General features: G+C 34.8%; 1 protein-coding gene across 4 annotated transcripts in view; it reads right to left on the reverse strand.

Annotated features, from left to right (window-relative positions):
* Positions 1–20,533, reverse strand: part of ZNF711 (zinc finger protein 711) — a 28,557-nt gene extending 8,024 nt beyond the window's left edge. Inside the window, exons 1-7 of one of the 4 annotated variants that reach the window (XM_055564396.1) lie at positions 20,388–20,533; positions 18,536–18,663; positions 17,462–17,718; positions 16,982–17,086; positions 10,358–10,900; positions 4,335–4,490; positions 3,341–3,478 (exon numbers count right to left, since the gene is read on the reverse strand). In XM_055564396.1, coding sequence (XP_055420371.1) covers positions 3,341–3,478; positions 4,335–4,490; positions 10,358–10,900; positions 16,982–17,060 — 916 coding nt within the window. In that variant the 5' untranslated portion in view covers positions 17,061–17,086; positions 17,462–17,718; positions 18,536–18,663; positions 20,388–20,533. Of the gene's footprint in view, positions 1–3,340; positions 3,479–4,334; positions 4,491–10,357; positions 10,901–16,981; positions 17,087–17,456; positions 17,719–18,535; positions 18,664–20,387 lie in introns of all 4 variants that reach the window. The other 3 variants (XM_055564398.1, XM_055564397.1, XM_055564400.1) reach the window with 3 other exon arrangements.
* Positions 20,534–20,874: the final 341 nt, after the last annotated feature.

Raw genomic sequence — 20,874 nt, forward strand, 5'->3', positions numbered from 1 at the left:
TGTATGGCAGAAACCAACACAATATTGTATAACAATTTTCCTCCAAATAAAAAGTAAATTAAAAGAAATGGGAGCTGTTCTTACTATGCAAATGAAAACACGACTCCTTGATTTATAATTAAATTATATTTAATTTAAATAAAAGAGTAGATATTTCTGCAGAATACCCTCAAACTTGAAGATGCTCAACAAATGACTGCTGAATGAATGAAACTGTGAAAAAATCAAGATAAATTAATGCATTTGAACAATAAAATTTTTCAAAATAAAGAATATATCTGGGCCATCCTGAAAATTAAGTAGGAATGAGATCAAATAGAAAGGGAAAAAATAACTTGATTAATTTACCTTTCATCATATACTTCCTAGAAGAGCACACCTGGATTTCTGTTCCTTTTCAAACCCCAATATCTTATTATTTGTGGTGTTAGTACAAAAGAGGAGGGACCAATTTTCAAAGGACATTCCTATTTAAGAAAAATTAAACTTTCAAGCTTCTCACTTATACAGGTAGGATATAAAATAAACCCTACTGAAAAAATTACATTAAGCAAAGTTCATTTTAAATAACACAAGATATGTGGTATAAAAATCATGGAAGTAACTTGAGATGAATCAGCCCACAGCAAAACATTTTATAGTATTAGCCAACTCATGGGGGGCATTAGCATAGCATATATAATGACCTAAAGGCTAATCAAATATATGTTATGTACTTATCAGGTTAAAAAAAATGACAGTGCCCAACCACATACCACAGCCCAGACAATAGGGACAATTGTTTTATTAACATCGAAATCCTCAAGTTGAGTCTCAGGGAAAATTCCTTCCTCTTCCCCTACAATGACTTCCATGTATACTTCATCTGCTATTTTGGCACAACCTAAATTTTAGAAATAATTGCTTGCTTATAACCCCAAATATTTACTAAATGGGTAAAAATTTCCAAATGATTATCTTTTAAGATTTCAATCTGGTAAATTTAAAAATTATATTAGGCATTTGGGAGGCTATTGCCAACAGGAGACAATAAATCATCAAAATTCTTATCCTCCTCTTAGAACCTAATCCTATGAAAATGACTTTCAATTTATATAAAACATGTGTGCTTAAAATATACTGGCTGATTTTACAGTCCATTGGGCATTACAAATTTATAAGAACTGTATTCCATAATTCTGGTTGATAATTCTTTGGAACTCAGAAGCATTTCCCATAGAATCAATTATGAGAAAGCGGTCCATGCTATCCTACATATTGTAACTTAAATGCAGTACTGTACAGGCAATGAAAAAATTGTCAAAAATACTAGTAACTGAAGAATTAAAAATTAAAGAAATTAAAACTATATATATACATAGTTCACCCCACTTCAGTACTCTTGCCTGGAAAATCCCATGGATGGAGGAGCCTAGTAGGCTGCAGTCCATGGGGTCGCTAAGAGTCAGACACGACTGAGCGACTTCACTTTCACTTTTCACTTTCATGCATTGGAGAAGGAAATGGCAACCCACTCCAGTGTTCTTGCCTGGAGAATCCCAGGGACGGGGGAGCCTGGTGGGCTGCCGTCTCTGGGGTCGCACAGAGTCGGACACGACTGAAGTGACTTAGCAGCAGCATATACATAGTTATAATATAAAATGCTGATGCTCAAGGCTATGTGGACACCCGTTAAGAGGCAGGATTTTCAGAGACCTTACTGAAGACAAAAACATTAAGTTAGACATTTTAAAATATATAGTTAGTATAAAAGAATTTAAACCTAGAGGGTCAATATGTTTATTTTATGTGAAATAATCCACTTAGATTTAATCTGTTAAACAGAAAACTGGCTTGAATTCATGCTTTTCCTTAATTCACACAGTGGTATTTTCTACTCATTTGAAAAATGTGGAAAAAATATGGGAGAAAAGTATCCCTCTCCTAGGTTTCCTTTCTTTCAATTAACCAGAAAGAGACATTAGTCTAAATTTTGCACATCCCCGTGGAATTCTGGCATCAGCTAACCTAAGCTTCAGTCTCCCATCTTCCAGTGTGCCCCTTCTTACTGACCAATGAGTAAAAAAGAAGTAAAGAATTTAGAGATCAAGTAGAAATTCTTTTTCTAATAAAGTCCTCTAGACTCATTTGTTTTTGACATTTTCAGCTGTGGTATATTATTCATGTTTGGGATTGGAATTCAGTTCCCTATGAATTCTAGAGAAGGAAATTTGAGGAGTGGGAATCATAGTACAGGATAGGTAAAGCTAAGTATTGTCAAGGTAATGCACTCAAGGGGAGGCTTTTGCTCTACTACTACTACTACTGAGTTGCTTCAGTTGTGTCCAACTCTGTGCGACCCCATGGACTGCAGCCTACCAGGCTTCTCCATCCATGGGATTCTCCAGGCAAGAACACTGGAGTGGGTTGCTATTTCCTTCTCCAATGCATCAAAGTGGAAAGTGAAAGTGAAGTCGCTCAGTTGTGTCCGACTCTTAGCGACCCCATGGACTGCAGCCTACCAAGTAGTTTTTGTTTCAGCATGGCAAGAAGACAGAAAAAGCCTTAGGAAAGGGCTGCATTCCTATACTGAGGTGAGGAGAAAGTAGGAAGAAAGTAAAATGTCTTTATAAGGAAATGTGGACTATGGTAGGAAAGGGAATGTCAGGAGCTTTTTTCACCCTGTGTGGTACTCAGCTCCAAGAAACCTTAAGCAGCAACTACTCGGAGATAATCAACAGCACAATAAGTAAAAATCCTGGTGGCTTGACTTGGAAGACTACTTACTCAGCCAATGCCTCAGTAGCAGAAGGAAACAACCAGTTAGCCCTTCCACTGCTAAACTCAGAAAGAGGTCAACAGTGCTCACTGCCATGTGCAAAGAACACTGGCAGCAGAGTTAGGCAGACATGAATTCAAATCCTACGTTCCTCATTTAATATTAGATGACCGTGGGCAATTGCTTAACTTCCTTGAGCATCTTCTGCTTCCATTAAACAGGGATAATACCACCTATCTCAGAAATAAGTTATAAGAATTAAATGAGATAATATATGCAACATATGCAATACACACAAAGTAGATTCTCAGTAATTACCTATGTATTTGTGAGCTCTAGTAAAGTCAGGAACCATATGTTGCTGATCTCTGTATCCCAAGTATCTGAGACACAATATGTTTGCTCACTTGAACAATACACATATGCGTGAATAGTCAAAAGGACCCTTCCCTCTTAATTATAGCAAAGGGTCAGACTTATTGATATTTGCTACTATGTAGTGCTTAAATCTGAGATTGGTTTTTTTAGAAACGAATGCATGATGTCTATGGATGAGTCACTACAGTGCCATTTTTTTCTTACTGATATCATCTTCTTCTTGAGAAGAATCTTTAACTGCCATGTAAACCATCTTCTCCCGCTGCATTCGGCTCTGGTCAAGCACTCCAGCTACAGAATGTCCATTGGTGTACTCACTCTCTGTGACAATTTCTGTTCCACCTTAAAAGTTAAAACATGTATCAAAATCAGTAAGCATCATGGAATAATTTCCTCCCAGGTGGCTCTAGTGGTAAAGAATCTGCCTGCCAATGTAGGAGACCCAGGTTCGATCCCTGGATTTGGAAGATCCCCTAGAGAAGGCAATGGCAACCTACTCAAGTATTCTTGCCTAGAAAATCCCATGGACAGAGGAGCCTGGTGGGCTATAGTCCCTGGGGTCACAAAGAGTCAGACATGACTGAGCACACTTTATATTATAAGGAAGATATATTATTTTCCTTTAGCAAAATACTCCCCCTATATATTCTAAGTGTCAAGAAAATTATTATATAAATTTCACTTTAAATTATCAGTCATTACTAAGAAATAACAACATATGTGCAAAGCACTTTGTCTTTTACATGTATTTATCCATTTAATCCTCGCAATAGTATTATTATAAGGTAGTTACTACCATTATGACCATTTTATGGATGGGGAAACTGACATAGAAGGAGGTTAAGTAATTCACCGAAGGCCACTTAAATGGTAGAACTAGGATTAAAATCCAAGCAGTCTGCCTCTAGACTACCCTTAAATACTCACAATTTCCTATTCTAAACCAAACTCCCTCCACTCATGTTTTGAAATCTCAACTGGAATCTTCTACATGTTTGAAAGAATCTAAGAATGATTTGTTCTGTACCATATTTATATACAATTATATATATATATTACATATATATATAATTTTAAAATATTCCACCCCCAAAGAAACCTATTAAAAAGTTGCACGTTGAAGGCAGTATTAGAATAGTTTCCAGAAAAGAAAAGTTCTAATTCCTAACCATTATAGCAATAAATTTAGTATTTATACCTATTTCAACATCATCTTCAGCCTCGGCCTTAAATATATACACTTTTATTACTTCTGAACCAAATCCATCTTCTTTAACATCTTCTTGTGAACCATCACTGCTGATTTTTAATGGTGTGTTCCCCATATGCTCTAATTTTTCCCCAACATCATCTACTGTAAAATATAAAGAGGAAACTATTTCAGCCAAAAAGTACCAGTGACATTTAGTGGGTGTTAAGCATTAATATTAGTGCAATGTGAAATAATGTGTTAACAACTTACCCACTGTATTCAATTAATAACCTATTATGCAACCATTAAAAGTGGTATAGTTCATGAAAAAATAATTCAAGACAGATACACTACATGATCATAATCATATAAAAATCTAGTCACAGATTTCAATTTATATATATGTAATATTCTTGTATTTCAGCTTTAATTAAAATGATTTGTGAAAAAATTAAATAATCTTCCATCATGTTCAACATTTTAAGCTAAATCCTAACAGCAAAATTAATACCAAAAATTAGAACATAAAATATATAGTACTCATAAAATAAGCTGACATAAACAAGTTTCCAAATTAAGTAGCAGCCTGTCTAAACCAATTAGCATATGAAATCTAGTATCTAAAAAAGAGAAAACACCTGAATTATCTTATAAAAAGGGCTTTTTAGAAATCATAAAAATAAAACCTTAGTAAAAACTTTTAACTCCTGTTGAGTCAATGGAAGACAACTTCAAATCAGAAACTGTGTATTCTTCTAGACTTAACCGTTGTATGCTTTGCTTCAAAATCATCATAAAAGCAACAATAATTACTTACACTTAAAGTATACTTAAAATTTTTGATTTTTTAAGAATAGTGTTTAGTTTGAAGTAAATATTGTGCACAAACAATGCAATGAATATATTATATTTACAGAGTTTGTTCTTTGGACATAAATATTAAACAATACATTCCCCAAAATATTAACGTCATATGCCTACCATTTTTTTATTTCAATGTTTGTTCTGTCCCTATAAAAACTGAAATGTAATCTAAGTTGATAATCTGCTCCTCCCTATTATATGTATCATAGTATCACATATGAAATAAAAAATCATGAAGTCTTGACTACATCTAAACAATTCCAGAACTACTGAAAACAGTGACATTTAAAAGTTTTTAACTCAGTACTCTTAAAAATATGTATTTCAGTTAAGATCTATATGGGTCAAAGTCTAGCCTTTACCTCAGTTTCAAACTCGATATGCGCAAATTCAAAACTATTCTTTTGGTCTTTCACAATGGCGAAAAACAACACATTTCAGAAATTCTTCCTAATGTAAAGCTACTCTAACTTTGTGACTAACTATAAATGATTCCACAATATTTAAGAGTTCAGATAGTTTACTGTCTATGAAAGAGAGCACCTAAATAATCAAAATAAATAGAAAAAATTTTTTCATTTCATCATAGACCCTAATTCTATTACCACTTTTTTGGTAAACATTTTTTTTTTGACAATGGGGCAGCTTAAAATGAAAGAAAAAAGATGAAGAATCTGATATTATTGGTTTAACAATCTCTCTTTTAAAATATGTTGAATAAAACAATGAGATCTTTAAAAAAAATTACAAGAGTCAAGTAATAAGTCTTCAGAAAAAAAAAGTACTTTCTCATTCTTAGAAATAAAAACATAGAATATTAAAAATTTTAAAAGTGTCCAAAATATGAATTTCTTAGGTTGGAATAATTTACAGTAAATTAATGAAAAAAAAAAGTCTCATGTGATAAATACTATTTTATACACTTTAGTGGTTTAAAGTGACCATAGTTCTTCCTACAATCAACTGAATTAAAACTGTAATTCACAAAATTAAAGCTCATGAATGAAATAAGACATTTGTCTGGTCACTTCTCAATAGATCTGTACCATAATTTCACTTTAAATATTGAAATTACTGTTGCTATTCTGATTCCATTCATACCTTTCCTTAATGTTCACAGTTTAATGTGTACCTTATTTTCTACTTAGATTCCTCAGAATGAACAATTTTGAAATGTACTGAGTAAACTTGTTCTGTATTTTATGTTCATAGAAGATGATAAAGTTATTAGATATGTTAGTGTACAGTTTTAGTTTTAGAGATAAACTACCAACTTCAAGATTTATTCTATATTCTTCATTACAGAAAGTACAAAGTTAACAAAGACTTAACAGGCAATCAACAGGCTTTAGAGATAGATTCTAAGTCTTTTCTTAATACAGATAATACTCAAAATACCTAAAATTCAAGCTTAAACTTTTTGTTATAAGGTTTACAACATTCAAGTCCCACAGTGTTGTTTCTCAATCTACATGTCATCCCAGCTAGTAATAAGTGGGTAATATTTTACACAACACAGAATTCTACTGGTGCTAAATATAACATTAAAATAGTAAGGTGCATTATTTACCAGCCCCCACAAACTGTGGTATCATTCAACATTCTTCTATAGACCATTGGTACAATTTGATTAAAATTTCATTTTAGTAAAATGTATGATATAATATTCCTTTAAAAAACTAAGTAGGCTTTTTAGTGTACCCCTTTCTTGTTACATCTACCAAAAAATTAATATGGTGAAAATGATATTATCAGTATAGAGTATAGCTGACTCTTGAACAATGCAGGGTTTAGGGGCACTGAGGCTATACACAGTTGAAAATTATATATACCTTTGGAGTTGGCCCTCCATATCTGTAGTTCTGCATTTGCAGACTCAATCAACCTCAAATTATGTAATACTATAGTATATATTTATTGAAAAGAATCCTTGTATTAGCGGACCCACACAGTTCAAACCTGTGTTGTTAAAGGGTCAACTATATACTGATGTACCACAGGGATGGGATAAGGCAATATATAACGGATCAGAAGGCAATGGCAACCCACTCCAGTACTCTTGCCTGGAAAATCCCACGGACTGAGAAGCCTGGTAGGCTACAGTCCACGGGGTCACAAAGAGTAGGACACGACTGAGTGACTTCACTTCATTACACAATGATGAAACAAACAAAAATGAATAATAATTAAATTAAAAAGGTATTCTACTCCTATGTGTATATATCCAAGAGATCTAAAATCTATGTGCACAAAATCTTATACATGAATGTTCAGGGCAGCATTATTCACAACAGCACAAAAGTGGAAACAACCCAAATGTCTATTAACCAATGAACTGATAAAATATATATCCATATAATGAAATATATGGATATAGTCATCAATATATAGGAATGAAGGACTGACCCATGGTACAACATGGATGATCTTTGAAAGCATTATACTAAGTAAAAGGAGTCACACACAAAAGGCCATATATTATACCATTACATTTACATAAAATGTTGAAAACAGCAAATCTATAGAGACAGAAACTGGATTAGTGGTTGCCTGAAGGGTGAGTGGACTAGGGGAGTGACTGCTCAACGGCATGAGGATTTCTTTTTGGGGTAAGAAAAAGTTCTAAAATTGATTATGGTGATACAATTAATTCTGTGAATATATGAAAAATAACTGATGAACATCTCAAATGAGTGAATTGTATGGCATGTGAATATCTCAATAAAATTGTTATATTAAAAAATACAAAGGTATTAACTTTTCCCTTTTATCCCTGAAATTGGTGAGGTTTCATGATATCTCTCATAATGACCATACCAATATATTTTTCTTTACACAAAACTATTTTCCTGAAAGAAATAAAAACTGATTTTATAGATAAAAAACAACTTTGAATGCATTATATTGGTTGATTATTTAAAGGACTCTCCTTTCTCCAATTAAGTTTTTCATAAAGGAAATCATCACCCACAAGTGTCTTATGGGTGTTAGGTATTTTTTAAAGAAAAGAACACCTGGGACAACTTTAGACAGATACAGTTATCCTATATTAATTTCCAAGTTACTTAGCACAAGTGGAATAGCCTAACTATCTGTTAAGATAAAGAAATTGTGACATTTGGTCTGAAAGTGGAAAAAACTTAAGATGTACCTCAGAGACTGAGAGAAGACAAACTCCCTACCACTAAAACCCAGCTGCTGAGATGAGATTTCCTTATAGGGATTCAGGAACAAGATAAAAGTCTGTTTTAAGTTCTCAATTTTATCTCTTAGAGCAGTTGAAGATATCTTGGAAAAAAGCCAGAGAACTTTTAAAATTAACATTGAGGCCTCTCAAGGCAATTTATTCTTGAACTTCTGAAGATTTAATGGTCAACAAAGCCCAAGAGTTGTAAAAACATGAATTAAAGATTAAGGGATGAAGAAAAAAAAGGACAGACTAAATCAAACTAGAGTAAAATAAAATAAATGAAAATGGTAAGATAGAGTAATTAGTCCCAATTTGAATATTCTAACCATTACAAAAAAAGGATCTGGGTGGTGAGAAAATAAACGATATAAAACATTTCATTTTGGTATATCTTATTTTCTACAATAAAAATTATTTAAGTTTAAAAGGTATTTATTTAAAAATTGTTAGTTTCTTTACTAATGATTAAGGAGGTAATTAATCTCCAGTCTGAATTCCCCTAAAATGACCCCACAGCAGTTCCAGTATTATTTGAGTAACACAATGTTCCTTACAGTTATCAGTCTATTAGACTAGAAGGACAGAAGTCTTTTGCACTTGACACATATGGTAACATCAAGATAAATATTTTAAATTAAAATAATCTAGAAAGTTAAACTTTTGCAGAATCAAATCACAGAAGATATGTTGAGATATGACTATTCACAATACATATAACATCTAAATTTTAGACCACTTTAATACCAAAGAGTTTAATTTGACAAGTATCCTTTTAAAGGCATACTGAATTTGTTTTGGTACAGAAAGACTTTCGACTTCTGCCACACCGTTTTAGAAAACCATAATCACAGTTTTGCTTTAAAAAAAAAAATGTCAGGTTAAGATGTAAATATGGAGCTGCTTTAGTTGAAAAAGAATAATAACATTTGCACAGTCTTTTAGTGGCTTAAATTATTCGCTTCAAAACAATATAAATATTCACTTTGAAGTGCTTATAGAGGAAAAAAGTTAACACATCAGACTTCAGAATCATATTTACAAATTAAATATAATTTGCTTTTAGTTTTAAATTCACTGATACACATACATAACATACAATCATTTTATATACACATACACATATTCTACCTGTTAATTCACTTCTCAATCAACCATTTTTTATTTTAAAAAAGAAAAGAACAAAAATCCTCCCTTGAAAAGTGAAATCGTCATCTAATCTTTACTCCTTCTAGCATGATGCCTTCAAATTTTATAAGGAATAGATCCACTTCTTCCTCAAGCTCCACCAATAACTTATCATAAGATTTCTATTACTGCTGCTATTCAGGCAAACCTACCACTTGAAATGAGAACAAGATACTTCTATCTTCTTCATTCAGGTAGAATGTCTTAAGAACATCATAAAGTCAGTCTGATATAAATTTGTTTTAAGTATTTTGCATAGACTATACACACACATAAACAGATAACAGAAAATAAACACAGGCAGAACTATAGAATACAATCTGAGTTGATTATTTACTTTTCAAGTATTTAATTAGAAAAACTAATTACACATTTCTTAACATGTTATGCTTAAATTCCTAAGCAAAACTGAAATGCCAACTCCACTATCTGTCAAGTTAAAGAGAAAGCGGTGGTTGCATACAATTACCCATTTTGAAATACATATATTTACCATTAAAATTTTGTGTCATTTAATGTTCTTTTTGAACCTTCCAAATTCATATTTTTATTCTAAGATATTAATAAATTGCATTAGTTTACTCCATTGTAGGTATGAATTTTCAGAGTAAATTAAAAACATGAGCAAATTCAAAAAACCATCTGAACAACACAGCTTAGAAAAAAATTATTTTTCAAAAAGATTACCCCCATGACTTTTATTGAACAGATCTCCCATCCCAGAAAACCTGTTCATGTTATACATAAATAAATTTCTACCAAGTAATTATAGAACTTAAATGTCACTTACAAGATATCATTAAGTAGTCTTCAGAAGTGCTCTTGACATCATCATCATCATCATCTTCAGTTTTAATAGTAACTGTAGAACCAGGAACACCACCAGCTGCTTGAATCACAGTTTCTGTATCTGAATTAGTTACAAGAACCTCCTCTGAAACCATTGTGGGAGAGTCAACTCCTGAAACACAATCTTGGACCACATGTTCCAAGTGTCCATCAGGACCAGTAACAAGATCAGCCACAAAAACCTGCTCAGGTACTCTAACAGTTTCTGTAATTAGCTCAGACGTCAAGATGTGATCACCATCATCTTCCTCTAAATCTTCTTCAATAGCAACATCAGCCTCAAGTACAGCTTCAGGAACAATTACACCTTCTGTTACTACATCAGTCTCGGTGATGATATCAGGCCCATGGACAACTTCAGCTGCAAGGCCATGATCAAGAGTTATCCCACCATCTGTGACAACATCAGAAACTAATACAGCTTCAGGAACTGAAACAACAATATGGTCTCCATCGATATGCGCAGTACCAGTCATTCCAGCAACTACAATACAAATTATCCAAAGAAAGTAATCTTATTAATTAAAAGTATTTATATATCAGATGACATAAAATAGTTTTTAAATTAGAAATAGTCCTGGGAAAATTAGTATTTTAAAGAACCACTGATAATTAACTGCCGTAAAAACCCCCACCAACCAGGAACTGAGGGGGAAGTGAAAGAAAATAATGTTAGTAAAATCTAAGTTAAAACCTTAAAAATAATATACTTTATTTTGAAGTAAAACAAAAAAGCCACAGTGAGATACTGAACAGCTAAAAAAAAAGAAATAAATAACACCACAGGTTGGTGAGGATGCAGAGAAACTGAATCTCTCATATGTAATGGTAGCAGCCACTCGAAAATCATTTGGCACTTTCTTACAAAAAACATGTACTTACCAATACAACCTAACAATTGCACTCTGCAGCATTTCTCCCATAGTTACTAAAATATGTTTACACAAAAAAAAATACATGAATATCCATAACAATGCATAGTAGATATTATTTCTAGTAGCAAAAGAAAAATACAACTCAAATGTTTACAGCATGCAAATGATTGGTTAAGCCATCTTTGGCACATCCTCACTATGGAGTACTACTCAGCAATAAAAAAGGAACAAACTATTGATACATAAACAACCTGAATCAACTGCCAGAAAATTGTGCTGAGTGAAAAAATTCAATTACAACATACAATATACTGCATAATGTATAAATGGAGCCATTTATATAACATTCTCAAAATTCTAAAAGCATAGAGGTGGAGTATAGATAGCAGTTGCCAAGGATGGGGGTGTATGTGAATATTTTGGTATAGCACATACACGGTGATGGACATCATAAATACATGCTCACTGTGTATCTTCACTGTGGTGGTGTCTATACAAATCTATGCTATGCTATGCTAAGTCATTTCAGTCATGTCCGACTCTGTGTGACCCCATAGACGGTAGCCCACCAGGCTGCCTCGTCCCGGGATTCTCCAGGCAAGAACACTGGAGTGGGTTGCCATTTCCTTCTCCAATGCATGAAAGGGAAAAGTGTAAGTAAAGTCACTCAGTCGTGTCCGACTCTTAGTGACCCCATGGACTGTAGCCTACCAGGCTCCTCCGTCCATGGGATTTTCCAGGCAAGAGTACTGGAGTGGGGTGCCATTGCCTTCTCCGATACAAATTTATATATGGAACAAAACTGCACAGACCAACATACACTCACACACACACAAGTGGTGAAAACTGAATGAGGTCTGTAGTCTAGATAACAGTAATGCACCAATGTTAATTTCCTGTTTTTAATATTGTACTAAGATGTTACCATTGCAGAAACATGAGTAAACCGTTTATAGGACCCTATAGGCTATTTTTTCTATTTCCTGTGAGTCTAGCATTTCAAAAAGTTAAAGTTAAACTAAAAAGGACACAAAACCATGAAAGGTTGCTAATATGTTAAATTGAGTTAATAAAATATGACAGCTTAATACATTTGACAATACGTATTATAAACATGAAAAGAAGTTCAGAGACTTCTTTATTTTAAAAATGGAAAGCATCTTTTAACATCTGATTTGGGGAGAAGAAAACAACTCATTTTAGATAAAGATTTGGTTTATTTAAAAAAAAACACACAAATAGACTCTGAATTGTTTTAAATTCTAAACTAGTAAATTGTAGGAATAAAGCTTTAAATAACATTTATCTTGAGCAGCATGGTAAACGCCAACTCCTACCCTCTTGTAAATATTATAAGAGTGTAAAATTCCTTCACGAGTAATTCTGTTACATTCTGCCTCTCTGAAGTGATGCAGTAAACAAATAGTTTATGGACCAAGTTATAAGAAAATTACCTACAAGAATCCAGTACAAAGCCTTTTCTACATAATGATCACTTTCTATACAGTAATAATCTGAAAGAGTGCAATTTGTTACATGGTTCACTACTATTAACCAATTCATTATGGAAGTTTGCTGGTAAATTAGGATGGAGACCAGTGAACACATTAAAAAATAAGGTGAGAAGGGAAAGTTACCTTTCAACCCTTCTGAAGTTTTCTCACTATTCTCAAATTTTCACCGAAACCACATTACCCAAAAGGACACAGCCTCAACCTTGAAAATTAGTAGACAAAGGGAGTGTGTATAGAATAAGAACTTTCTACTCACTTTTTACTCCACTGGTCATTTTTGTAGACAGGGAGACGGTGAGGGTTCAAATTTAGTATTCAACCAGACTGAAAATGTGGTTTTTAGCAAGGAAAAATTAAATGCTAAGCCTATAAAATTCACAGTATTGAAATTCTATGTATATGAATAACAACATTAATACTGTATAAATTTTTTTCATAAATTAGACTTAAAGTGTGGGAAATTCCATTTATTTAAGAACACAGCTAGAAAATAGTTTGTTTCCTAAAGGTAGACAGTAAAGAAGGATGGAGGGACAGAATAATGCTAGTGCTGGCTTGGGTTCAGATTAACTTGTTTGGGAGGATTCTAATAAGATGGAATAAGTGCTTTTCAGTTTACCTAGTTTTTACTCTAGCAGGAACTTACATGTTAAAATAAATCAGATCTAAACCAAAAAAATCCAAACATGCTTGTTTACCCTGAACTAAATAATTTAAGAATCTTAGACCAAGAATTGATGAGTTCCCACAGGGTACTGGCAGAAACTCAGACCATGATCCAAAATGCTTTTCATTAAATTTTGCTCTTTCCTCTTATCAACTCATTTGAAATTCCACTGAATTTCCAGACAAAGTTATTTATTTTAGCTACACATTAGCTATATTTATTATTGAATACTATGCACCAAGCAACTTAGTATTTTACATATAATATCTCATTTAAGCCTCAGAACTATGAAATAAGGGGAGTGTTATTATCTCCACTTTAAACACAAACAAACTACAGTTTAGAGAGATTAAATAAGCTTGCCCAAGGTTCAAGCTGGGAACTGAATGCATTTTTTTTACTCTAGACTGGCTTTTTTGACTTGCCTAAATGAGGAAAACAGAATCTTTTACTTACTCTAGAGACTGATTTTTAAGAAATTTATAGGGCTAATCAAGTGAGTCACTACTAAAGGAATAGATTGAAAGAGAAAGAACAAAAAGACCTACCATATAGTGACTTATTTAAAATTCAAGGCATTTAGTAAGTAGCATTAAAAGGCATTAAAATTTTATCTCGCTAGGTAGCAAACTATAAACAATATGAAAAAAAAATCTTTTTTTTTTAAATTTTATTTTATTTTTAAACTTTACATAATTGTATTAGTTTTGCCAAATATCAATTTTTTTAAAGTGTGAAATCAATTAGATGACCTGATAACAGTAAGAAACAAGTCATTATTCCAAGCATTTCCCTTCTTACTAAAGTTGCTTAAATTAAATGTGAATAGCTGAATTTCACCAGAAAACATAATATTTGGTATTTTGGGGGTTTGTCTTGGGCCACCACATACCACTATTTTGCTACTAAGTCTCAAAGCAATATGGGCTTCCTAGGTGGCTAGGTAGTAATAAATCCACATTTGATCCCTGTGTCGGGAAGATTCCCTCAAGAAGGAAAGGGCAACCTACTCCAGTATTCTTGCTTGGTAAGTCCCATGGACAGAGGAGCCTGGTGGTCTACAGTCCATGAGGTCACAGAGTTGGACACAACTAAGCAACTGAATACACATGCACACGCACGCTCAAAGCAGTATGGACTTTTTTTAGCAATAAAATCTTAAACAATTAGATTCAACAGCACAGATTCCAAGGACAACTATTATACTGAGACATGCACAAGTTATCACATAAAGCATACTATTGTAAAATTTAAAGTATCCTTGAAAAGAAACTGGTCCAATAAATTTCTGAATTAAATCAATAGTTCAGACTCAATATAGTAGCCATTTCATACCAACCAAAAACAGAGAATTTAGAGATCCTATACCACAGTGTGTTTACTTAGCTAGCTCTATCTATGTATGCTACACTCATGTTTCACAAGTATCATTAATTTCTGGGTTTGTAGATATCTAAGTTTTTAAGCTAGCAGAAATTTAAAGAGAATGTATCTAATTTCTAATCAAATTTTAGAATTTGGAAACCCTAGTATTAGATATAAGGGATTAATTAAGCCTCAAGACAGACAGGAGGAACAATGCAAAGAGAGCTAAGAGGAACACCAAGTAAAAATTCACCAGCACCAGACATTTTTCCAATCTTTGAAAGGAATCAAGCTTTGCTTGCTAATGGGCAACTTCTTCAGGAGTGCAGATGGGAGGGATTTCTGGCACTGTATCAGATGCCATAGGGTAAGTAATATTTTGTATAAAATGGACAAAATACTGTATTTCTTCCATAAAAAATCTTATTTTGCATCATTTATTTTCAGATTCCAGATATAAAAGATGTCATATAATATTTCTCCTTCTCTGTCTGACTTCAGTCACAGAGACTCACACACTTAAGAGAATGAACTTATGGCTGCTGAGGGGGGAAGGATGTGGGCAAGGCGTAGTTGAGGAGTTTGGAATGGACATATACGCACTGCTGGATTTAAAATGGATAACCAACAAGGACCTACTGTAAAGCACATGGAACTCTGCCCATTTGGCAGCATGGATGGGAGGGGAGTTTGGGGGAGAATGGAAACATGTATATGTATGGCTGATTCTCTTTGCTGTTCCCCTGAAACTATCACAACATTGTTAATTGGCTACACCCCAAAACAAAAAGTTTAAAAAATACCTTATTTTTAAAAGGTAAAAAGTTAAGCTTATTATACTTAATATATACTTAAAATATATATATATATATATATACACACACACTGAAATATATATATTTCAGTATATAAAATAATATATACTGAAAATTATTATAAACTTATTATACTGAATTTCAAGTGTTCCATAATTTGAAAAGCTTATCTCTTGCAAGGTATTCACAAAATTCTTTGTAAAATCTCTTACACCTCAGTCTTTTGCCTTCTTCTAGAGTTTATTCCCATACTTTTTCCACCTAAAATCACTTCTAGGTCATCTATAATCAAACAACTCACTTCTGACTCTTCAAGCAGAGTAAATCCATGATTCCTTTTTGTTCCTTTTTGTGAAATTAACTACAACTCCCACCATATTAAATCTGGAAAGGACATGTAATGTTATCTAGCCCAACCCACTCATAAAAGTGAATTAAGTAATTTGCCTAAGTTTACATAGATAATTAATAAGACTGCCAAGACTAGAATCTAGTTCTGAGTCTCATTACAGTGGGCTTTACAACATGAGACAAAATAACATATTCAACCATATTATCTAAAAATAGTATAGCCTTTTCTTAAATGAGCAAAGTATCCTCTTTGTAGTCTCCCATTTCTAATTGTATCTTTAACATTCCACAATATCTCATGTTTCTGTTTACATTTTATCCCAATTTACCATTTGTCTCTTCTACTCTCACTTTGATCTTTTGTGTAATTCTTACCACTCTATCACTGCCACTTATACTTCAGATACCTCTCTCTTCTATCATTCAGACTGACCTTGCCCAAATTCAGATTATTTGCTGTTAAGGGTGTCTTATCATTTTCATCAAAATGACTACTGTTAAGAGGCCGCTGAAAAATCTGGTCACAAAAATAGGGATTTTTTTTTTTTTTTTCAAGAAAAGAAAAAGGTAATGCTATCAGTGAGAACTTTCTAAGTATATGGCATCAGAATATAATTAATCATCTAGTGCAAGATATTCCTCTATCACTATATAAGCATCTAACTTCTTTGAAATGATGAAAGTACTTCCATTTCCAGCTTTATTAACAATGCAACTTAAAATGTATTTTATATTTTAACATTTTCTAACATTTCCAAAGATGTATTACCACTATATTCCAAGTTTCCTTACTTCAATCTACCCACAAAATTATAAGAATGATTTTAACTAGACTACTGACACATAGATTTACTTAAATAAGCCCTACAAATGTATTTTCCTGGCAAAGGAACAAGTTTTCATTGTAATTCTCCCCTTCCCCAATAGAGTTTTGATATTTAGTTACAAATAAAAAATACAACAAAGAAAATGCTTTACCAAAATCCTGCATAATCATGGTATGGGCCATTCTAGAGTCTGATGTGTGCAATCCAAGACTTCCACCACCTGGATCCATACTTAGTAAAGTTCATTCACAAATCTCTGTAAAAGAAGTGTTTTTTTTTAAAATAGTTTAAATGCATTTAGGTCAAAGTCAATTGTTTTGAGAAAAATGCAATTGAAAATGTGCCTCTCAACCAGGTGTGCAAATCTCATTACAAAGGAAAACAAAGCAAACAAACAAAAGAAACCTTGTTTTATGCTTTATGTGACAACCATAAATAAAAGAAGGGTCAGTGGAAGTAAACCAAAGATAATGGAGAAGAAGCACAAAGGGTGATGAGCCACAGGGAAGTGATAGACACAAGCAAAAGAACAAAATTGTAGTATTGAGGTTCCAGTTAAAATATAGGTTATTAAATAGGAAGAAAAAGAACAAGATGACAACAGACAATAGTTGGGGTATTTATACATTACTAGAGGACTCAGGTGTCTAGTATTAGTGCATTTCATCCAGTGGCTCTCATCCATTTCTTCCAGACCCAGCTCAGCCCTGCAGCGTAGCTCTGCAGATAAACTTGTGTTTCACCTCTGGCTCCCGGGGTTCTACTTATAATGAAAAATGTTCTATCCCAGTTTCCCTGGAGTTCTTTGAGCCAGTAAGGACTTCTTGCCTTACTCTACTACAATCTCTTGGCTCACAGTTTTGAGGACTCATGAAACATGACTGCTTCCTAAATGTAGTAGAGATAAGATCAATCACATACAAACATTTAGCAAATTGGTTCTTTCAGAATAGCTTTTACTTGTAAATTTTTTCATTAATAATTAATAAAGCTATACTAGCCTCATGCTAGTTTTGGAAGCAAGGGCTCAACCTATTTCATTTCAAATGACTTATACTATATTTAAGATCAACAGATAGTATGGAACCTAAAATTAGATTCTGTTACTTAATGTTATTTCTTAAAACTATATGTATGCTTTACTCTCAGATACAAGCTTCTAAGCAAATCAACCAAAAAATCTGTAAATTTTATAGAATATTTTCCTCATTTTTAGTTTGGCCTAATCTATTCTTAAGTACAGGAGATCACTAAGATTTTTTTTTTCCTTGCCTCAAAGTTCTATAGGTGTACAGAAGGCAGGAAAAGTCTCACAGAGTAATCTTTATCAACATTTGAGTCATGTATCTCAAAATCCTACAGCAGTTAGGTGACATCTCTGTATATTACAATGATTCAAACAAAATTACTTTATGTGTGAGCACATTCTGAGCTGTATTTTTGTTATCTTTTTTAAACACCACATTGTTTTCTGCCTTCAAAATGAAGTCAAGAGAGTTCACAAACTACCTGGGTCTTCAGAGAGAGAAATTAAAATGCCATAATTACTTATTTCCAACATTTAAAACAGTGTACTATTTTAAATTTAATTAGAATAAATGCTTTATCACATAACCAACAGAACAATTACAAATGCCTTTAAAATGTTTTAAACAGTTAATTTTGCTTAATTATTAAATAAAACATGAAGTAATTTGTTAATCACCTTAATATGAGTATCCTGAAGAAACTGTAGATTTTCTTACATATTGTAAAATAAAATCTGCAGCATTTTGTTTTTGTTATTTTTCCTTCTGAACTACGTTATTTTCTTTGGAAGAACGTTCTTTTTACCTATTGTAAAAATACATTCACAATTAGATACCTTAAAACATTTTAAACTGAATCTCTGACACAACTTGAGAATTTTTCTTTACACTTTAATGTACAGGGTGAGATTGGGAAGGGTTCATATGCTCAAAACTGTTAACCTAAAAAGCAACCAAAGGGATTCCAACAGAAATAACTACCTACAACGTTACTTCACTTAGAATCCAACCATCTGATTAAGCCAAAATCTTTCCTAAAGCATATTTTAAAAATCACTAGCAACATTTTATTTTGGAAAGTAAAAGAGAACCAACCAAGGGCAAGCTTTATTCTTGCCAAATCCATAGGAAAAAAATCTGCACTAGTGTTCAATGAAGTGTAAAAATTTTAACACAGTGCAACTCTTACAGGAATTATCACACTGTAAGAATATCAAATAAACTGGACCACCTTTTTCCCCATATAGAAAGTTTCAATAAGATCAATAACGAATGGGGTATGAGAACAGCAGTGTGTTAAGGATTCAGTAGCCAGGCTTCTCAGTATTCTGAAGAGCATATTTCACATCCTTATTGAATGGAGGTAACCACCAAATACTCTTCAAGAAAACATCTTTCCCTTAGTTTATGTGGAGCAGAAATCACAGAACAAAAATCAAAACAAAAAACAAACAAACCCCCCCCCCCCCAACACACACACATTTTACTCTCATTCGTCTTCTCTGAACAGATTATTCAGGGCCTAGCTTCTAGATGATGTAAATAGGGTGAGGGACAGGAGAAAAATCCTAAGGCGGCAGAACAAGAGAATGTGAAAGTAGTATAAGCAGAGATAGGAGACAAAGGAGCCCTGGCAAGTAGCAGTATTGCAGCTTTGGACGCAACCCTCTTCCCGCATCAGTCTCCCTTTCCCACGACCACGCCAAGTTTCAATCATTCTGAGCAGAACGCACACACGTGCCCTCCCATACATTACCCATCTCCCTGGATCTTTAACCAAATGAGAACCTTCGCAGTGGAAAGGCAGAAAGCGAAGAGACAAGAATACCCTTTCCCCTCCTCCCTCACTTGGTGCAGCAGTCGCCACGATACTACCCACGCCGTGCTGCCCAACCCCTCACCATCCTGCTCCCTTTGCCCCGCTACACAGGAGACGGCGGCAGGGAACCAAAATGGTGGTGTTTTAGCAAAGGCGACAGTTGCCGCACACGGCCCCCACCCCCACCGCAGGCTCTGACGGCTCCCTAGCCCCTAAAATGCCCGATTCGGTGCCACCCTCTCGCAAACGCCGTTATCCCTCGCGCTTTCCAAGGTTACCAACCGCTGCTGGCGGGGACGGGGGCGGGAGCGAGATGGGGGAAGTGCAGCTGAGAGGAATGGGGGGGGTGGGTAGTGTCGCCGAGAGAAAATGCCAGGGGGCCGCCGCATTCTTCACCGTTTTGTTTTCCGCCATTTTCCCGTCACCCTAAACCACCGACGGCCTCCACGACGGCTCTAGCCCCCGCGGGCTGTGGCCTCGCGGAAAAACAGGGCAGCTGAAGGAGAAGTAATTCTCTCAATTCCCCCAGCCACCCGCTGCTGAGGAGAAACACTGTCTGCCCGAGGGGAGGGAACGCTTAGGGACTAGACGCCACTTCCATTGTTCCCGTCGCCCTACACAACGCGCTGGGTGTGAGCCTCTCCTCAACCGAGCGACACTGAGAGCAGCCGACCCAAGTCCCTGTACTCTCTCCTCAGGAGTCTCCTTACCTGCCGCCGCCGCCGCCAGTTGGATTCTGACCGCGCTCCGGATTTCTGCGGGGGGCGGCAGCTGTGGATCAGCGAGCTCCTCACATTCGGGTTTCCGAGGTTCCGCAGCTCGAGCCAATCACAAGCTACTCTGCGTCTGGGAGGCGCGCCGCCTAGTCCTCTTTTATACCGCGCCTGACTTGCTGAGGTTGCATTACGTCACGCTCCCCTTGCTGCAGGGTAGGGGGCCGCGGGGGGGAGCGCGCACGCGCGCGCGATCGATCGAGAAGCCCGCGCTGGGTTTCTGCCCGGAGACCCCGCGGAGTTGCGAGTCCAGGCTGCAGCGCGGGGCGAGTCTCAGTGCGCAAGCCTGGATCTTGGCGCGACCCTGAGGTGTTTCCGTGGGGAGATGTTTTGTTTTCCAGGGTTTCTAAAGGAGAGGAAGAGGGAGAGGTGGGGAAATCAATATGCGAATGGCCATCCACTGAACCTCTCGTAGATGTTGAAT

Source organism: Bubalus kerabau, chromosome X (genome assembly GCF_029407905.1).
Source record: "Bubalus kerabau isolate K-KA32 ecotype Philippines breed swamp buffalo chromosome X, PCC_UOA_SB_1v2, whole genome shotgun sequence".
NCBI classification, from domain to species: Eukaryota; Metazoa; Chordata; class Mammalia; order Artiodactyla; family Bovidae; genus Bubalus; species Bubalus kerabau.